Here is a 21,227-nt window from a genome sequence, read left to right on the forward strand (position 1 = left end):
GGTAATCAGGAAGTGAGGTAAAGGAGAATTTTGAGGGGTCAAAGATTCTTGATCATTTTTACTTTGAGACACAAATATATAGTAAGAGGTGCCCCATAAACAGTGAGAAGCGTGATTGAATTAAAGGAAAGAGTCTGAGGAAGAGGAAATTATCATGGATGTAGAAATGACAGGTGAAAGGAGAGATGACGAAGATCACATTTCTTAGGCTATATTTATATAAAACAACCAAATTCAATCATGACCAAAAGTTCTAATTTCATCTGGCCAAACTGTTCGTACTGTATAAGATGATTGCTATGGTAATTATAACTTTTAATATTCTGTATTCCCATCCTAATGATGCCAGGTAGAAGGGACAGAAGAATTGGATTTAATTGGAACTTTGGACTATGATCTAATATTATTTCATGATACAGATGTAGCCTAAAAGTATGACTATAGATAGAAGCTAATCGAGATCCTGCTACTGAGTCTAAAAGTTACTATTAAGTTATGAGTAAAGTTACTATTGGAATTGTCTTTAAAGCATGGGTTCCATCTTGTTTGTTTTATAGTTCCCTTTGGCATTCTGCTGAAGCCTGTGGACACATCCTCAGGATAATGCTATTAAAAGAACAAAATTCATAGGATTGCAATGGAAACCCTTATTGAAAAATTAAAGAGATTTCCATTAATTCTAGTAGCTTCTTGACTTCTCTTTCATGATCTGTCTTGACTGTAGTCACATCTGTGCCAGGTAAGGATCAAACTGGGGCAGCATTCTTCTGAAAGAAATGTCTGGCTTTGCCTTTGCAAGCCGTAGGATGAGAAAGACAATTGTTTCTTCAATTGTGTGTTGGAAGGAATAAGTTGAATTGCAAATAGTGGGGCTTCTTGATAGGATTCCCCCCTTAGTAGATAGTTAAGGGGGAAAAACACACAAGTTTAAAGACCCTCAGATGAAGAATCTCTGCTTTAAAAAATAAAAAAAAAAATTACAGTCAGTTGTGGTGAGAAAAGTGTGACCAAGAATATCAAAGGCTTTGGAGAAGTAGAGAAAGAACAGAATAAAGATTATGATAAGTGATAGAACAAGTGGGGAACATGGAGCTAAGGAGTAGAAATGAGAAACATGTATCATAGAGTTGAAAGGTGGGAAAGCAGTCATCTTTTCCAATCTCCTGTGCCCTCTAGACTGGAACATATCACAAATATAAAGCAAGATAATGAATGAATGTTTGGCTAGTCTGATGAATAATTTTAATTAAGAGAGACCTAAAATGCCTCACACATCTCTTCTTAGTTTTCAGTAATGATGTGGAAGCAAAGGTTTATAGGATGCCAAAAAAAGAAAAAAGAAAGAATTCCCTCACATATTATTCTCTACCACTTTACACGAACTATTTCAAGTATCATAATGGGCAATTAAAAGTAAAGGACCCTTTATATTCAATACTTCCTTAATATTGAATAGTTTCTTGTATAATAGTTACTGGGACACTAATCAAAATAAAGGAAGAAAGGCATTTTGTGATGCTTCTCAAAAATTATATCTTTACATATTTAATAACCTAAATTATTTTTGCAATGACTTCCCCCACTGCCATTATTAGTGTACATTGACATTGTGTGCTTTAGATCGTGTATACACACACACTACATATATATGTATATATATTGTATATATATATATATATGAAATAGTTATGCATGCTTCATATTGTGCATGTGATTTCACAAATATATATATATATATATATGGAAATTCATTCACAGGCACCAAGAGGAATAAGGAAAGGATGAAAAACAAACCCTTCTGCGCAAATATATTAATGCAATATGGATGAAATAAGCTTATGACACAAATTATTTATAGCACATGGTTGTTTCTGTATGATCACATACACTTATTTTCAGGAAAACTAGACATTTTAGTTTTGTCTCATCCTTGTAGCAAATATTGTAACATTTAGCTGAAAATCTGTTTTACCCTTCTGGGATTATGACAACTATAAGAAATGAGGATTTCCTCTTTCATTTAATCACATCATCTTTATAAAAATAACACCCTGGATTCATATCTTTCCTCTGAAGTGTCTGAACAACATTCATAGAATCACAGCATGTCAGAGCTAGAAGGGACCTCGGGGATTATCTGGTTCAAACCCCTTATTTTGCAGATGAGGGAACTCAGCACCAAAGTGGTAAAGGATTTGCCCAAGAAAACACAGCAAACTGGTGGAAGAGCTGGGAATAGGACCTCGGTCTTCTTGCCTTATTACTCTCAGCTTTATGTTGCTTCCACATTGTCATGAAGCTTCTCTACTTTCACATGTATTTGTGTACTCGTACACCTATACCCATGTATGTATGTATATGTATGCATATATATGCACATATATATGTATGTAGACACATATACCCACATGTATACACATAATAATAATGGCTAACATTTATATGTTTTACTATATGCCAGGCACTATGCTAAGCACTTTAAAATCATCATCTTATTTGAGCCTCACAACAATCTTGGGAGGTAGGTGTTAATACAATTCTCATTTTACAGGTGAGAAAACTGAGGCAAACAGAGGTTCAATGACTTGCCCAGGACCACACAGCTAGTTAGTGTCTGAGGCCAGATTTGAAATCAGGTTTTACTGAATCCAGGCCTGACTCTCTAGCCACTGTGCCACATAGTTGCCCATGTCTATGTATGTGCCTGTGCATCTCACCAGCATTCCATCTTACTGATGTTTCATTAAAATAGAAGAGGAAAGAACTATCTCCATTTCATGTGTGTAAAAATTATATTAAATGCCTAAGATTACAATAGTGGTATTATTCAGATTAAAACAGGTCTCCTGGTCCTTAGCCTAGGGTTCTAGCTCACCTAGTCTTGATAGGATTTAGGCTACTGGTGAACTTAGTGTTCAGTAGCTCATCCTGTTTTATTTTTGTTGTTTTTTTTTTTACAAAGACTTGTTAAGGTAAAGTGTCTTATCTGGTCATCAAGAAGAGAACCGAATGGAACTGAATAAAAGCAGTGATTCAGTGAGGCAATGGCTCATGGCTTACTAAATAATCCTGACCTATACCTTGTTTGCATGAGGCAAGTTGTTAAAAATATAGACTCAATAATCCATAAAGCAATGGATTTCTCTAACTCCATTTTTTTCCTCCTGCATGTAAATACGGTTTAAATTTCTTATGTAGCTTTCAGCTTATATAATTTTCATTTTTTCTTTTTTCACAAATTACTTAACAAGGTTGAGTGCGAGACAGTAGGCATAGATTTAAATTCTACTCTGAAGACAACATTGCACAATGAGCTTCCTTACCCTTCATCAATTAAAAACCAAAACAAAACAAAAATAGACGGGGTGACAAAAACACTGAACTAGGAGTAAAAAGATTAAGGTTACATCCTCCTTACCCCACAGAATTGTTGTAAGACTTTACTGAGAACGTACATAGTTGGTGTTTAAAACATGTTTGTTGAATAGATGATTTAAGGTATATGTGAGAATATATATACATATATATATATATATATATGTATATATATATATATACATATACACATATATTTGAAAAATGTAATGTTTTAAATATCTCAAAGTATTATTATATATTTAAAGTTGTTATTAGAGTTCAGTTGTAAACTTAGATTAAGAAATTATATACCCAGAACTAATTTACCATCCTTGGAATTTGATTTGCATACATGTCCTCCCTTGGTGGTGGGGACGGGGTCATAGAATTATAGATTTAGAGCTGGAATATGCCCTAGAGGCCATCTAGTCCAACCTTCTTATTTTATAGATGAGGAAGTGAGGTCAGGAAAGATTAAATGACTCTATGTCCCAATTCTGACATTTTTCACTGGCTATCCCCATGCCTGGAATTATCTCCCTCCTCATCTCTACCTCCTGGCATCCCTAGCTTCCTTCATGTCCCAAATGAAATCTAATGTTCTATAAGAAGCCTTTCCCAATCACCCTTAATGTAAGTGCCTTCACACTGCTGATTATCTCCAATTTATCTTGCTTATAGCTTGTTTTCATATACTTTCCCACATTACATCTGTGGGCTCTTTGAAAGCAAGGAATTTCTTTTACCTTTTTTTTTTTTAAGTATCCCCAGCACTTTCCACAGTTCCTGGCACATAGTTTTTAATAATATGCTTACTGATTGACTTTTGCTTGACTATCCAGGGTCACATGGCTAATAAGCATTCGACATTGGATTAGAACCCAAGTCTTCTAGGGAAAGGAAGGAAGGAAGCAATGAAGGAAGGAAGGAACGAAGGAAAGTAAGGAGAAAATAAGGGATCCAAGAAAGAGTGAATGGGCCTTGGTTTGTGTGTTTCTATACTCCCTAAATTTGATCTTCCAATAAATCAAGGACTAGGATTAGTGAAGGTCCCAAGTACTAAAGACATGGCAAGCATAGTGGAGGCCACATAGCAAGAATACTTTCAAAGATTTGTTTTTATTAATGCATATTTGTTGATGTCAGGTAATTACTTCCCTGCCTTCTAGATTCCAATAGGTTGGGTTTATAGCTTCCCTTGCCCTTCTTTCAGCTATTTCTGAGTGTGGTGTTCAAAACAACAGTACCAAAACACACCTCCCTGGTCACTATTCTATTCTACACTGCATTCACTTATTAGAATATAAGCTCCTTGAGGGCAGAGATTTTTGCTTACTTGTTCTTATATCACAAGAACTTAGCACAGGGCCTGAAACATAGTAAATGCTTAATTAATGAGTTTCCACCTCATTTGTTTTGTATATGTGTTTATATATGTTTGCATATATTTTCAATATTCTTATTTATTCCCATGTTATCTCCTTTATTTGAATGTAAATTACTTAAAAATAGGGACTGTTTCATTTTTTCCTTTCTATGTCTAGCACCTAGAACAGTTTTAGAAATTTAATAAGAACTTAATAAATTTTTATTTATTGATTGATGGAACTAAATAACTGCCACTAGAGGGAGAAGAAATATCCATCTCTTCTCTCACCCATTTATGATTTCTCTCTGCTTTTATACACACAAACAAATCCTGTCCTCTGATCCCTTAATCCCTATCACCCTTGTCTCCCTCTAACAAACTCCTACCACTTTCTTATAGCAATCAGAAATTCTGATCTTTTTGGAAAAAAAAAACTTAAAGTCTCTGTTACAGGATGCTTTTGGTGTGTGGCAAGAGGTGGCAAACACACTGATTTCTGTCTCTGCCAAGGGCTGCTGTTACGCCAGAGAAAAACATATGTTTCCTCTCATAGGGCAGCTCCAAGCCCTGCAGGTTTATTACAACACTGCAATGGGGCACAGGGGGTCTGTGCATGCCACTACAGACAGCTAACTATACCATCTGGGATCCCTCCTATTCAGTAAGATGTAGAGGACTGCATGGCATACAGCAAGATTGGTGGCCAGAATCATTTCCACAGCCATAGCAACAGCAGGAGTTGCAATATCCTTAGCCAGTTCCTCAAAGGTCACTGGAGAGAGCTGCCCATGCATCACAAACTGTACCCCATTCTAGAGTCATGCTGATTCTGGTGGCACCTGACTAAACGCCTCTCTAATCAGTGTCTCACAAATCATTATACTTCTTTTTTCCATTCTTTTATATTAAAGTCTCTAGCTCATCTCCCAATTCTTGAATGGCCTTTTGGATTTCTTAGGTCTGTCCATATATCTATATAGTCACAAGACTAATGGTCAGATCACTAGAGAAACCAGATCTTAAGTAGTACCTGGGGTACTAGAATTATGATTCATTTCCTCTCTCTTATTTCCCAAGATTCTTCTTGATCCATCCCTTTAAAATATCCTTGCTTTCCACCTTGTAACAAACAGTGCCAAACTCAGCTCTTCAATGATTTTCACCATTGTCAACTGGTTGACATTGATTTATGTCAAGACAACACTTTTGTATAAGAAAGCCAAGTAGTCAATGAGGAAAAAGATCCCCAAAACCACAAGGAGGTGCAAGGTTTGACTGTCCCTTGAATACAGTAGCTAATTGTTCCTGCACAACATTTGACCAAGAATATCATGACTTTTTCTTTAAGTTGTTAGATTTTTCCATAGTCTTCACACTTGCTTTTTTAAATCCCACCTAAGACACTTGCCAGATATAGGACTCTGGGCAAGTCACAGAACCTGAGCCTTGATTTCCTCACTTGTAAAAGGTGGATATTGATACTTCAACTACTTGCCTCACGGGACAGTAAGTATTTGCAAGTATTGTTTTTTGCAAGCATTCATGAGTTATTTTGGGGTATGTGATAGTAGTTGTAGTTGTGGTTATACTCACTGGTTGACTCAAGATACATTTGGTGTTCTATGTGTCCCTTCTCAGATTTGTCATGGAGAATTTCCTCTCTGGGTTGGTTACTCCTTCATCCTCTACAAAGAATCTTAAGCAGAATATCTTTAACAGTTGCTCCTCAGGACAGGGGAAATGAATGGTATATTCCCCTCCTCCTTTCCCCAATACTGATAGCTTGGCTGGCTACCTTTAAAAATTAGCTCAAAACTCAACTTCTTCATATCTTTCCCTACTCTTCCCCTCTTTCTCTCTCCACTACTATGCCTTCCTTCCATCTGAGTGAACTTCAATTGATACCATCTATGTGTCTTGTTATTTACTTCTTATGGGTGTATTTCCTCCACCATTGAAATGTAACCTTCTTGAGGGCAGGAGCCATGACTTTGCATTTCTTCATATCCACAACATATAGTACAATGACTAGCACCAAGCAAGCTCTCAGAATCGCTTGTTGACTGGCTGACGCATGGACTGCTTCAGCTTTCCTAGCCTCCACCACAGCTGTCTCCCTTTACTTAGTTCACTTGTGCCACAAAATGTCCGTCTGCATAGTGATTGCAGGGACCCTTCTTTCATATTCCTTCTTGCATTTTTTTTTCCATTGTTAAGCTGGCTGTGGCCCACATGCATACCCAAGTTTTTTTCTGCTTAAGCCCAAGGGGTCTACTTCTCTTCAACAGTTCTTTAAATGGGAAATCATCACCAGTTTAGAAGTTTTCACACTGAAGTTTTACTAACTTCACACTGAATCACTGAACCTCAGAGTCGGAAGGGACCTCAGAACCCATCTAGTCCAGTTGACAATTGAATATCAAAGCCCTCTATAGCATATCCCAAAAACAGCTATTTGGCCTCTACTACAAAACCTTTAGTGAGGGGAAATCAACTGTCTTCTAATTTCACTCTTTGCATAGTTTTAGTTATTAGCTAATCTGTCCTTCTATAGAGCTGAAAGTGACCTATTTGAAATGTCCAGCTATTGGTAGTTGAGTCCTCTAGGGCTAAGCAGGAAAAGTCTAAATACATTTTCAACATGAAAATACTTCAGATTCTTAAAGAGAACAGTCAGGTCCCCCTAAGTCTTCTCTTTGCAATACTAAAACACCTATGTATTTTGTTTTTTCTTGTGTGTATGTGTGTGTGTGTGTGTGTGTGTGTGCGCGCGCGTGCGCGTGTGCGTGTGTGTGTGTGTGTGTGTTTTCAGGTTATTGAAGCTCTTCTAAATATGTAATGTCCAAAACTAAACAAATGGAGCTGAAATTCCAGATGCTGATTAGGGTAGAGTAGACTGGGCCTATCGCCTTCCCCGTATGGGACAGACACTATGTCTACTTTTCCTCTCATTTAATAGATCAAGATTCTACTATATGTATTCTTTTGCTTCTATCTGTGTTTCTTCTGAAAATGCAATTAATATGCCTTTAATTCAAATCTGAAAAGAATTTTAAGAATCACAGGGCCAAAGAGAGACTCTTGGGGTATTCCACTAGAGACTTCCCAGTAAACATTGACTACTCTTGTGAAACAACAGGATTCCATAGAATCATTGGGAAATTGTGATGCATAGAAACAGAAATATCATTATAGCTTATGACTGAGTACGACCTACACTTACTAGGTGTGTGACCCTGGGCAAGTCCATTAAAGTCTGTTTGCCTCAGTTTCCTAATCTGTCAGATGGGAATAATTACAGCACCTACCTCTCAGGGTTGTTGGGAGAACCAAATAAGATAATATTTATAACATGCTTAATACAGTGCCTGGTACATAGTACTATATAAATATTATTATATCCAAATTAGCATATTAATATCAATATTTGAGTGGTTCACCCAATATTAACATCTAAGTTTAAAAATAAAAGAGAAATATAATATAATTTCAAAGATATTGTTCAGGAAAAAAGAAATGATATTGTTCTAATATATACATGTGAATTGTTAACAAAGAAGCTGAAATTTGTTGGAATGAACCTGTTTTCTGATAGGAAATAGATGGAAAGGGGGGGTTACAATATGATTGATTCTGCTGTTTTGGTGAATCTGTGTTCTCATCTAAATTAAGGAGTGAAAGAATGAATAAATGAATATTCATGTAGGTGAGAAAAGAACTACACAAAATGAAAACTGCTTCTATCCATCCAATACTGAAGGTTTTTCTGTGTTTGCATTTCAAATGAAGAAATAAGAGCTACCATATAGCAAAATTGCTGACAGCTAATATGTTCCCTTTTGCTCTCTTGGATATCAACATAAATAAATTTCATTGTGTTTTTAACTAAAACCTATTCAAATCATGACTACAGTACTTGATAGCGATGTCCAAAAAATTCTGCCCAGTTCATGAGACTGCTTAGCAATTAATGACCATAAGCAGGAAATAAACCTGGAATAATTGTTGTATATGTATATACTCACTATATAGAAACATGAACATATGTGTGTATGTGTGTGTGTGTGTGTGTGTGTGTGTGTGTGTGTGTGTGTGTGCTGAAGACAGTTGTTGGGCAGATAGGTGGTTCAGTGGATAAAGTGTCATACCCGGAGTCAGAAAAACGGATCTTTATGAGTTCAAATCCAGCCTCAGATACTTACTAGCCATGTGACCCTGAGCAAGTCACTTAACCCTGTTTGCCTCAGTTTCCTCATCTGTAAAATGAACTGGAGAAGGAAATGGCAAACCACTCTAGATCTTTGCCAAGAAAACTCCAAGTGGAATCATGAAGAGTCACACATGACTGAAACAACTAAATAACAAAAAATACAGCAGTTATCTTATGTATGTTTGTTATAAATATGCTGATGGGGAAGAAAGACAATAGTAAGTTTAAAAGAAGTTGAACCCAGCAATATATGTCATTGCAGTGGATTTTTTAAATCTACTTATTAAATTTCATCTTGATTCATCATTCTAACCTATCAAGACCTTTTTTGGAGTATGGCTGTCATATAATCATCTGAGCATTTTTCACAGCTTTGGGCCATCAAAAAAGAAACTAAACTTAATATCGATGCTTTCATCTACATATGATTATGTATGTGTGTATATATTTATATACACATATACCTACACATATATGTGTATTGTATAGCAAACATGTAATACATATGTATATACATACATGTATATATGTATAGATACACATATATGACTGTGTACATGGTTATATATTTTATACACGCATATGTATGTAATCATTATTAGATATTCCTATCACCTTCTTATTTATCTATTAGGACATTTTTGTTCTGTTTTCCAATTTAAAGATTATTCTTTTTTGGTGGATAACATAGAAACAAATATATTTATGAAAATGTGTGATATAGTGGCTAGACACTTATCCTCAGAATAAGAAAGACTGGATCTGAATCCTACATCTGATTCATACAATCTGGTTGTGTGACCCTAGATAAAGTCAATCTCTTAATGCCCCAGGCAATTTTCTACATTACAAAGCCATTGTCTGTCCACATTGATAGATGGTATTTCCTCACAGGGAGCTCCTTACAGAAATTAAATCACAGGTATGTTACATACATACATATACACATATATGCATATAGCATTATCATTCATGAGATAGTAAAATAACTTATCCTAGGTCACATTGAGGACTGATTTCAAGAGCCAATAACCTAGGATAATTTAACTTATGCAATGAGCTATATTACTTATCAGAGAATGAGCCAGAATTGTTTTAAGTTGCTAAAAATTCCATAAAGATGCCATCTAAGTATAAATCATGCTATATATTTAGTTTTAATGATAATGAATAGTTTATTGAATACACATTAATCACATATTCTGTTATAACTGTAGTGAGCTATCAAAATGTCATTTAACAATTTGTTTCAGAATTTTTCCAAGAATTTAATAACATTTACAAAATTTACTTTGCTTAATTTCAGCCTAATGATGACCAAATTGAATATATATTTACACATATACATATGTACACATACATATATATCACATACATACACACATGCAGATATAATACGTACATCTTTACTTACATTCGTATTAATTAACAATACCATAGCATCATTGATGCATCGTGGGAAAGGACCTTCCTTTGAGATTATCTTCCTCAAACCATAATATAGATGAAAAGAAAAATGTTGGTTTAGAATACAAAAATGGCTTGCCCAAGGCCACAGAGCCAGCTAGTTTTGTGACTACTTTATAAGCTGTGAGGGTTGGACAATAATGTTTTGTTATGGAATTTCCAAGTTGCACAAATTTACCCTTTAGGCAAACCATGTCTTTGGTATTAATATAGACACTTTGTTTTCAAAGAATACAATTATAGGTGTTAGAAAAATCACATACTGTTTAGTCAATTTGTCTGTGTGTTTCCTCCAATCTGACACGTCTTTAGTGCATGTAGGAGTTCCAGATGTCTTAAAGAAGGGAAATTGATGCATTTCTTTTTTAAATCTGCATGAAATCTTTACATTTTACTCTCACATAAATGAATTCTTCTCTGACCCTTCACTTCCTTTATTAAAAAATTGATAAGGAAAGTGAATGCAAAAAGGAATTGGTTGATAATACAACACAGTATTTAAAATCTTTAAAAAAAGCCTAATAAGTTCAACAATTTGTATTCCTAGGTTCCAAATGAAGTAGCTTACTTATACTTATATACATAGTTATTTGGGAATAAATAATACCATGCTCACATCCAGTAATATAAATTATAGCAATATGACCATACTATCATGATAATCAACATATGATAATATGATAATAATTTATAATAATACAAAAGGGGAAATTTTCTGTGAGAAAAAAATAACTTCTAGTGACTAATTTAAATAATTCAGAATGTCAACTATTTTGCTAATCTATTGTTTTGTTTTAAATATACAACTACTTATATTGCACATCCAATATATGTGTGGATTATTGGACTTGCATTAATTTATAACAATGAATTTGCATTTTTAACAAGGCTACACTGATATACTCTGCCTAGAATCATGTATTTGACGTCAATGTGTTACTCATCACGCTCTACAAAGATGCTGCTGCTGATAATTATACTTTCAGCAGGGATTTGTGTTTGTTTTTTTTCTTTTTTTAAAAAGCTCAAGTTATAGTGACTTCTTTTCATTTACCTGTTGATTTGGCACCTACTGCAAGACAAGAAAGTTGAGTGTATATGGAAGGCATCAAAGGAGATCAGGGAGATGGTTTAAAGAATCAGTGTTAGAACCTGGACAAACGATCATAAACACCTCTCTTAGTAAATGATATTAGCAAAGCTGAATGCATTAATTACTCAAGAGGAGACACACAGTGTGTGTTTGTATGTGTTTGAGTGGGGACGCATGAGTTATTTTGCTCTTGGGACTCAAGATGGGGCTGGGATTTCTTTTAATTTCTCATGAAGTTCTTGAGGGGGGGATCTTTTTGAAGTTGGTACTTTGTGCCTCAGGAGATGTTGATACTACCTGTCTCCCTTCATTCTTTTCACTAATGGCTCCACAATTTCCTCATCATTCCCACAAAAAGATTATATATACAGCCAAGAATCAGAAAAGAGGTAAGTAAGCTTATTGAAATATATGTTTACACTCAGGGTCATAATATACTGCACTGACGAGTAATTCTCCAAAGAAAAACTGGTATAAAGAGATAAAGAGATAAAATTGAAAGTTTGAGGGACAGCCAGATACCTGCCATTGGACCACAAGAATTAAAAAAATAATTCCCATCATCCATCTCTTTCTCTTACCTAAGAATATTCAGGGTCATAGAGTCTTTTGAAATGAATTTTTTTTTAGCTCCTTTCACTCAAGTAGAACCAATCAGCAGCCATGGCTTCTGATGAATCAGTTTCTCCTTCTTCTGGTACCCTGAAGGCTTACACTAACAGTAAAATTTCACAGAGAAAGTGGAAGTGTGTCCTTCCCAGGCTGTTACTCTTAAACAGAGGGCAAGAGAACTATTCTTTGCCAGGGAACTAAACCACAAAGCTTAGTACTTTCATTTAGAGACCATGAAGAAGGCCAGCAAAGAAAACAAAGCAAACGCTATGCACAGTTACTTCTGATAGAGCTTCACCAAGTCACAAATATACTCTTGCCCAAGGCAAGTACAACCAAACATTGAGGTACCTTGGATGAGGTCTGGGGGACTAAATGAAAAGAACACCTAGGTATCTCACAGGTGAATGACCCCTTGTGCAGAAGCTCTACTTGATGTCTTCAAGAATCTTACCAATAACTTGGAGCCTCCTTGCCTACACATGTTCACTTATATGTACAGGTTCTACCTTCTATCTATCTATCTATCTATCTATCTATCTATCTATATCTATCTATCTATCTCTCTCTCTCTATCTATCTATCATTTTTAATTTATCATATGTCTATCCATCTATCTATCTATCATCTATCTGTCTTTATATCCCCTCTGTTCTTTCACTCATATCCTTAACTCTCATACTTAAAAAAGCTTTATATAGATATCCTCCACCCTACCTTGATAAATCCCTTTCCTTGAATCTGTCCACAGACACACACTTGTTCATAGATGCAGAAGCCCGAGTTTCCACTGACACAGACAAACTCTTCCATACGCACTACATAAAAATATATGCCTATATTTCCACTAGATGTACAATTCTTGCACATACATACCGTCAGTTGAATTTTTTTAAATGTGCAGTTGCATGATAGAGAAAGAATTTGCCAACTTCATGTGTATTTTAGGTACCTATAAATCCAGAATGATCCTTTCTCCCCTACCATGTCCAAACTTCTGAGTAACAAACTGTCACTTACTCTTTGGAAAGTAGAATTTCCAGGGCACGTGCTTATAACAAGAGGTTACACAATGAAGGGTTAATAATTTAGTGAAGAGGGGATTTCAGCAAATAGCTGAGGAAGGACTCTTGTGAGTTGTTGTTGGGAAGCATTTCCCATGTCATGTCTAAACCCCTCTGCAAGCAGATGAATCACTCTGTAAATCCTGTTACTCTATGTGGATAAACCTTACATGCCAGCTAACAAATCCAGAGAGGTGGGAGAGCGAATCTGTTTGAAAGGAAGGATCTTTGAGGATCACAAGCACAGTACACAAGAAAAGGAAGATGGCATAATTTATGTCCTCATTCTTCTAGTTTCTACCAACTTAGAAAATCTCTCTCTCTCTCTCTCTCTCTCTCTCTTCTCTCTCTCTCTCTCTCTCTCTCTCTCTCTCTCTTTCTCTCTCTCTCTCACACACACACACACACACACACACACACACACACTTTCCTCTATAACAAGAGCAGAGATCCCAAAGCAGGGCATTCTGTGAAAGCCAACCAAATTTATTTCTAAGGAAAGGCATGAAAACTTTGCTGCTGTCGGCAGCTCTGCTATGGAATGGCTCCCTGATGCCCCAGGGTTTATGCACTATCAGCTTCTTGCACACAGATTAGAGGTTTATTTTCAATTCTATATAGTTCTTTATTGCCACAACAAGCGATATTAGACAGATAGACAGATAGACACTGGAACATTTTGTTGGGATAAAATGAGATTTTAAAGGATCCCATAGGAAAGGTTTAGTTGTCAGCATCTGACAGAAATTCTGGGAGAATCATACCAAAGGAAAGGAATATATATGTATGGGTGGTGTCTGTGGGGGGTTGGGTAAAGAGGAAGTGGAGATTGGGAAGGGAACTAGGAGATTATCTAAAAAAGTGAATTGGCACACAATAGCACCTGGAGAGCCAGCTCTCTCTGTCCCCTCAGAGGGGTCAAACTCACCAAGGACTTATGATTTTCCCCTCCAAATATCAGTCCACCAATTATTCTTTCACAGTATGATAGAAGTTCATAAAAATAAGACTTTTAGGTCAAGGCTTACTAACCAAGATTAAAAAATTATTTCTCCCTTAGCCCTTTTGGCTTAATGCTGTATTTCCCTTATAGTAAGTAGGTATTTGGAAAGTTATTTTATTTCCCCTTACTTATCGGGCTGATTTTTACCAAAATTCGAGGGGACAGGGAAGACTAAGGGATAAATAAAGTTCTTACACTTTATTAGTTCCCTCAGTGCCCATAAGGAAAACCCATGTTTACAGGATAGGGGCAAATAGCTTCCTGACAACTTGAACTAGTGAGAAAGCAAAACATTCAGGTCTTTATTCACAACCATCTATTTAATGAGTGGAGAGACTAACATAGTGAACCATTGGAAGTGTATCTCAGTGCCATAATTCAATAACTCTGCTTACCACACACTAGTGTTTAAATTAAGAGACCTCACCAGGGCTTCAGAAAACCAAGCACTGGTAAATTAAAAAAAAAAAAAGATTTCTGTATAGTTTTTTTTCCTTTTCTTGCCATACCATAAAGTTATCATTTCTTGGTAAGATCAGGGAAACAGAGCATTTAACCACCAGTGCTGAAGCTTTAATTGGGACCAGAACCCCCTTTCAGTTTATGGCTTAATATCACAGAATCAGGAATACAGATAAATACACACAGAGCCCCGATTCGTATAGCATCAGCAGTTGTAGTTCGAGGGGAACACGTACATGCACAGACACACACATCTTGGTAACATATGCATATAGATATAAAACACTGGGAAAAGTTGCCAGAATGCCCTACCTGAGGATGGCCGTGTCCCCCTGCCTCACGGTGATGTTGTCAGTGCCTCGGGTAAAATCCACGCCGCGAACAGGCAGTCCTGTGGGGAGAAGGCAAAGCAATCTCAGTAGGACCAGCGGCAACTGTTTGCGATCGGGATGAACTCTTCCGACCATGGTGGCCACGCTGACTTTCAGGGTATATATAGGGAGATGGGCACTCTCCGGGTGCGCAGGGCGGTCGGGAAGAGCGATTTACAAATACACAGCGTTCATCAACAGCTACCGAGGAGTGAAAGCAGACCCGGCTTTTCCAGCTTCTAATCCTTTCCACTTTTCTTCTCTCCCCTCCTCTCTCTTGCACCTCTCTTCTTTCCCCCCTAAGTATTAACAAGCCCCTCATAAAACCAGAGCAAACAAACAAACAAAAAGTCAAATGAACAAAAATACAATTTCTTTTTTAAAAAAGCTTTTTTGCAAAAATAAACCACTTGCAAAGGTGAAGGAAAGCCTTAAAAAGAGAGGATATTGATTTGTTGTTGCTGTTGTTTTTCTTTTCCTTTTTCTTTCTGTTGCTGAATGCTCCTATTCCAGTGAAGGGCTATACAGTCTGTGAGAGGAGCTCCTTTCATAACCCACTTTTCTTAGGCGGAGGGAGGCCAGCAAGCACCAAGCTCTATACTGTGAGTGTAAAAAAATCAGCAGCAGCAGCAGCAGCAGCAGCAGCAGCAGCAGCAGCAGCAGCAGCTTCAGCAGCTTGCTCTCTCTCTCTCTCTCTCTCTCTCTCTCTCTCTCTCTCTCTCTCTCTCTCTCTCTCCCTCTCTCCTTCTCCCCCCTCCTCTCTCTATCTCCCTCTCTCCCCCCTCCTCTCCCTCTCTTTCCCCTCCCCCATTCAATGTGCTGTTTTTCAACAACCCTTCCACCTCATCCCCCTCCTCCCTCTGGCTGGCCCCTTGCTTTTCACAACTGCCCCCTTCAGCAGCAGCGAGCCTTGATGAAAGCCTGATGCTCCTTTAGGTTGTCACGACAACAGCTCCATCTGAGGCCTGGCTGATTTCCTTAAGAAGAGGGAATGGAGCTTAGAGGTAGAGTTAAGAAAGAGGGAGTAAGGCAGAGGGATGTGATGCTGAGAAGAGGAGGAAAGGAAAAGAAGGGAGATCGAGGGAGAAAAGGGAAGGAGGAAAGACTAGAAGAGAGAAAGGCATAGACATTGAAGGTAGTAGAGATGCCAGATAGGGAAAGGGAAAAATAGAAAATACCCAGTGACTGTCTAGGGATAAAAATAATGATAATGAAGAAGTTAAAGAGGAAAAAGTGAAGCAGAAATGGTTGCAAAAAGGGAGGAGACTGGGAAAAGAACTTGGTAGCAATGACCCAAATCAAAAGCCAAAGTTGATTTAGAGAATAACATTCTTGGCTACTGTCTTTTCAAATTCACATCTTGCTCTTTCTCTCCTACACTTTCCTTCCCAAGATAAAAAGGTTTATTTTCTCTTCTTCCTTTCTTTTCTCCCCACTTTCTCTGGGCTTCTGAAAGATGGACATGAGACAATGCTGGTATTGAGTGGTCTGTGGTGTGAATGCTTGGTTTGTCTTCTCCAAATGCCAGCCCCAGCAGCTGATCCCTGATCCTTACCATCAACTTAACTCTCCAGGAAATACTCAGCTACCATTCAGGAAGTGATGATATTAGGGATTTTTTTTTTGAAGCAAGACATTTCTGTTACTGCATAAGCTGTTTGTTTCCCCAGCTCTTTCTGTAATGTACATGTAAAAGATATGCCGAACTTCACAGTAATGTCATTTACAGGCTTACAATCAGCCTACAAATGACGAGCCCCTAAATTAATGGAAGTGAGATTCACATCTTCCTCTTCTTCTATACTCCCTGTGCTAAGGGCATCAAACTGAGTCACCTCCATCACTGTTAGTGCTGGACAAGATGATAGGGATGTGTCAGCTGAGGATTTTCACAAAAAGTGAAATGAGTTCAGAGATCCATACCCAAGTCCCCAGAGAACACAGACTTTGAACAGTTGTTTATCTTACTGACACTGGCCTTGCCCCAAGGATCTTCCTATAACCACTACACTGCATGCCATAGACCTAATTTAACCAGTACAAAAGGTGATATGCTCCTACAGATTGCATACAAAAAGAGGCAAAATCTTTTGTTTTCCTTGAGCAGAGAAAATTGTGAAGAGTTCAGATGAAATCCCTCCATACAAGCAGTTCCCAGTTTACCAAAAACTTTGTTACAAAAATCATTACTTCCTTTGTTCCTTCCTTCCTTCCTTCCTTCCTTCCTTCCTTCCTTCCTTCCTTCCTTCTCTTCTTCTTTCTTCTTTTTTGTTTATTCATCTATCTGTCTCTCTGTATATTTATGGTTTTGGAGTTTGCATTTTTTTTCACAGAAACAGTATTCTAAGTAGCATTTTAGGTCCCATGCCAATCCAGAAAAGACTATTTGATACATAATAGAGCCAAAAGCCCCTAGTCCTACTTCACAATCTAAGAATCCTTTGAAACACTGTTTTCCATTGGAAAAATAAACCCCAAGTCCTAATTGGGGATGCTAAGGATTTATTGGCACATCTATATTCCCAGTAGCAAGAAGCCATATGCAGTATCTCTTAATCCCAATGGAGTCAGCATTTTAGGAGGTTTACCAGAGTGAGGATGGAAGGTGCTGGTTGAGGTGGGCTCTGTAGATTATGGTTCTGATATGAAGGGTGGTAATGGGAGAAGCTTTAATAGCCCAAACCATTTGAGGGTTTGATTGGATGGAATGGAGCAAGGGTTCTGGCTGGATAGGAGCAGGATCACACAGAGAGCTTCAAAGACACCAACTCCCTTGAGTATCATTGATCAGAGAGGTATAATTAGAAGAAAAAGTCATCTGGTCTTAGCAATTCATTTTACAGATTATGAAAATAAATCCTAGCCAGGTTAAGTTATTTGCCCAAGGCAAGAAAACTAGGAATACATGACAGTCAGGATCTGAACTCAAGTCCTCTGTCTTCCAATCCATTCTTTCTACTACATCACGCTAAGCATACTAGCCATGACTTGCCCAAGTGATACCAAACTAAATGTCTTGCCCAAGTAAGTGGCAGACTCAGGATTTAAACCCAGGACTGCTGACACCAAATACACTCTTTTCATCGAACAGTGTAGAAAGTAAGCTTTAGCTCCCTCATACACCAATGATTAAGGTCTCCTAGGCAGGAGACTAGAGCCATAAAGGGTATTGATGCTTATGACTTTATCTAGCCTATATATAGACAACAAATCATATATATATATATACACACACACACATATATGTATATATATGTATATATACACACACACACATATATGTGTGTATATATATATACATATATGTACATATATATATGTACATATATATATATAATGTTTCTTTTTATTTAATTTTAATCAGTAACAGTAGGGCTACAGAGGATTTCTATATGGACAGATGCAGGGATAATCGGGAGAAAGTTTTACACTAATAAGCTCAAACTACCCAGAGCACATCTGGTATACTGCTACAAAGAAGCTTATGCTGAAGGACACCTTCATAAATGCAAATATATTTCGGTTTTTTACTAAAATAAAATCTCATTAATTTGAACTCCACTACTTTGGAATTTGCGCTAATTCAGTAAGGACTAAAGTTTACCTCCACACTATCTATGAAAAATAATAATTTACTATGCAAATGATTATTCTAAGTAATAATATATAGCCATAAGTTCCATGTATATAGCACTGTACAGGTGCAAAGTGCTTTCTCATTCATTATCTCATTTTATCCTTTCAACAGCCTTATACAATAGGAAGGCATTCTTATCACCATTTTATAGGTGAGAAAAGTCCAGCTCACTTAGAGTAATGTCAACAATATTGTAGCCCAGATTTCTATAACAGGAGAAGGGATAGAATATAGGAGGAATTTGTTGAGTTATTTCAGTCATGTCTGACTTTTCATGGCCCCATTTGGGATTTTCTTGGCAAAGATACTGTAGTGTCTTGCCATTTCCTTCTCAAGCTCATTTTACAAATGAGGAACTAAGGCAAACAGAACTAAGTGACTTGCCCAGGGCCATTCAGCTAGTTATTATCTGAGGTGGGATTTGGATCCAGGTTCTCCTGACTCCAGGCCCAGTGCTCTATCCATTGTACCACCTAGTTGCCTAGGAGGAAGACTTAGGCTCAAATCCTACCTGTGACACATTAGCTACATCACAATGGTCAAATCTCCTAAACTCTAAACCTTTTTTTTTTCTGTTTTGTTTATTTCTTTTTTATTGCCATTACACTGGAGATAATAAGACCTGTAATACTGCCCTCACAGGGACCGTGATCAAGGTCCAATAAGATAACTGTATGCAAACACTTAGCAAATCTTGAAGTAAAATAGAAATATATAAATGAAGTAATATATAAATATAGTAATATATAAATGTTTGGGGCATAACATGGTTTCATTCCAATGTGTTTCATATACATTATTACCCTTGGTGATCTCCAGGACAATACTTCTAGGTAGGGGGTATCTTATTATCTCTGTTTAATTGATGAGGACACTGAGACTCAGGATAAAGAATTTGCCCATGATCAAATAGAGCCAGTATATATCAGATGTGGGACTTGACCTCAGGTCTTAAAACCAGTTCAGTAGGAACAAAAATGAAGCTTAGGGGCAGCTAGGTGGTACAGTAGATAGAGCTCTGGCCCTGGAGACAGGAGGAACTGAGTTCAAATCCGGCCTCAGACACATGACATTTACTAGCTGTGTGACCCTGGGAAAGTCACTTAACCCTATTGCCTCATCAAAAAAAGGCAAAAAAAAATGAAGCTTATATCAAATAGATAAGTAGATTGATAGATATGGATATGGACATACATAGATATATATGAATATCTACATATAAAGATATGAGATGCACATTCATATATTATAGGTTTGTATTTCTATATAGCTCCACATATTTGCATATGAAAACAATGCTTAACAACCTGATAAACCAAGCCAATACACAGGACTAATATACGAGATGTCCCAAAAGTCTTAGTGCAGGCGTTAAAAATTGCCCTAAGACTTTAGTGGCAGATAGGGGTGTGTGTGTGTGTGTGCGTGTGTGTGTGTGTATGTGTGTGTGTGCAAAAAGATCCTCTATATGGCAATACTTTAATTTGCATCACTGAGTTTGCTTAAAAATATTAACATTTTTATATACTTTAAATCAGTCAGTTAACAAGCATTCATTAAGAGGGACAGCAAGGTGGCACAGTGGACAGAACATTGAGCCTGAAGTCAGGAAGATGTGAGTTCAACTCCATCCTCAGACACTTAGTAGCTGTGTTACCCTGGGCAAGTCACTTAACCATGTTTGCCTCAATTTCGTCATCTATCAAATGAATTGGAGAAGAAAATGGCAAACTACTCCAATATCTTTGCCAAGAAAACCCCAGATGGGATCATAAGGATTTGGACACAACTGAAGAAAGACTAAACGATAATATGTACCAAGTACTATGGTAAATGCTGGATTTACCCTCCTTCTACATATCAGGAAGCTGAAATCCAGAGGTTCAATGACTTGCAGCCCAAGGCTACATTCATAGTAAATGGCAGGATCATTATTTGACCTTAGATCCATTGACATTAAATCCAGTACCTTGTCACGGCACCACACTGATATTTCTATAACTGATTTTTTTTTTGTAATTCATATTGGCCTTCTTCCCAATAAGTCTAAATTAACAAGGTTTTATTATATCAGTATCATCCAGCACTGACCAGTTATGAACAAGTTCAGGCTGTCTCCTTGAAGCCAATAATGGCTGTCATGTTTTCCATGTAAGTGAATGAAACAAAAAGACAGAGGCCATCACAGTGCTAAGACACGGAGGGTTTTTTTCCATGGCGGATTTAACTATGTATAATTGATTAAGCCTATTTTTAGGCAAGCTACTCAGCTACACCCCCTAGAGCACTTTCCAACATGTCCTATGGACCCTCAATCACTTCTATCCTCAGGTTGCTTTCACTCAAACTTGCCCCTTTGCTTCCCATTTTTTGTTTATCTTTTCTCCAAATCCATCAAATCTCTGCTCCCCCTCCACAACCTACTTCTCTCCTTGCAAATGTAAGAAAAGGTACATACCAATAATTTATTGAAATTTTAAAAGGCTATTTTGCTGTGAAAAACCACACACATTCTTCCTAGATAGCTGGCAGAAAATGAACACACTTCAGGGTTATTTGTGAGGCGAATACGCCTGTTAGCC

General features: G+C 37.2%; 1 protein-coding gene across 2 annotated transcripts in view; it reads right to left on the minus strand.

Annotated features, from left to right (window-relative positions):
- Positions 1-15,702, minus strand: part of LSAMP (limbic system associated membrane protein) — an 817,304-nt gene extending 801,602 nt beyond the window's left edge. Inside the window, exon 1 of one of the 2 annotated variants that reach the window (XM_021007122.2) lies at positions 14,950-15,702. In XM_021007122.2, coding sequence (XP_020862781.1) covers positions 14,950-15,104 — 155 coding nt within the window. In that variant the 5' untranslated portion in view covers positions 15,105-15,702. The remainder of the gene's footprint in view (positions 1-14,949) is intronic. The other variant, XM_021007124.2, reaches the window with a different exon arrangement.
- Positions 15,703-21,227: the final 5,525 nt, after the last annotated feature.

The sequence above is a fragment of the Phascolarctos cinereus genome, unplaced genomic scaffold, assembly GCF_003287225.1.
Source record: "Phascolarctos cinereus isolate Bilbo 61053 unplaced genomic scaffold, phaCin_HiC Scaffold_726;HRSCAF=1367, whole genome shotgun sequence".
Lineage (NCBI taxonomy): Eukaryota > Metazoa > Chordata > Mammalia > Diprotodontia > Phascolarctidae > Phascolarctos > Phascolarctos cinereus.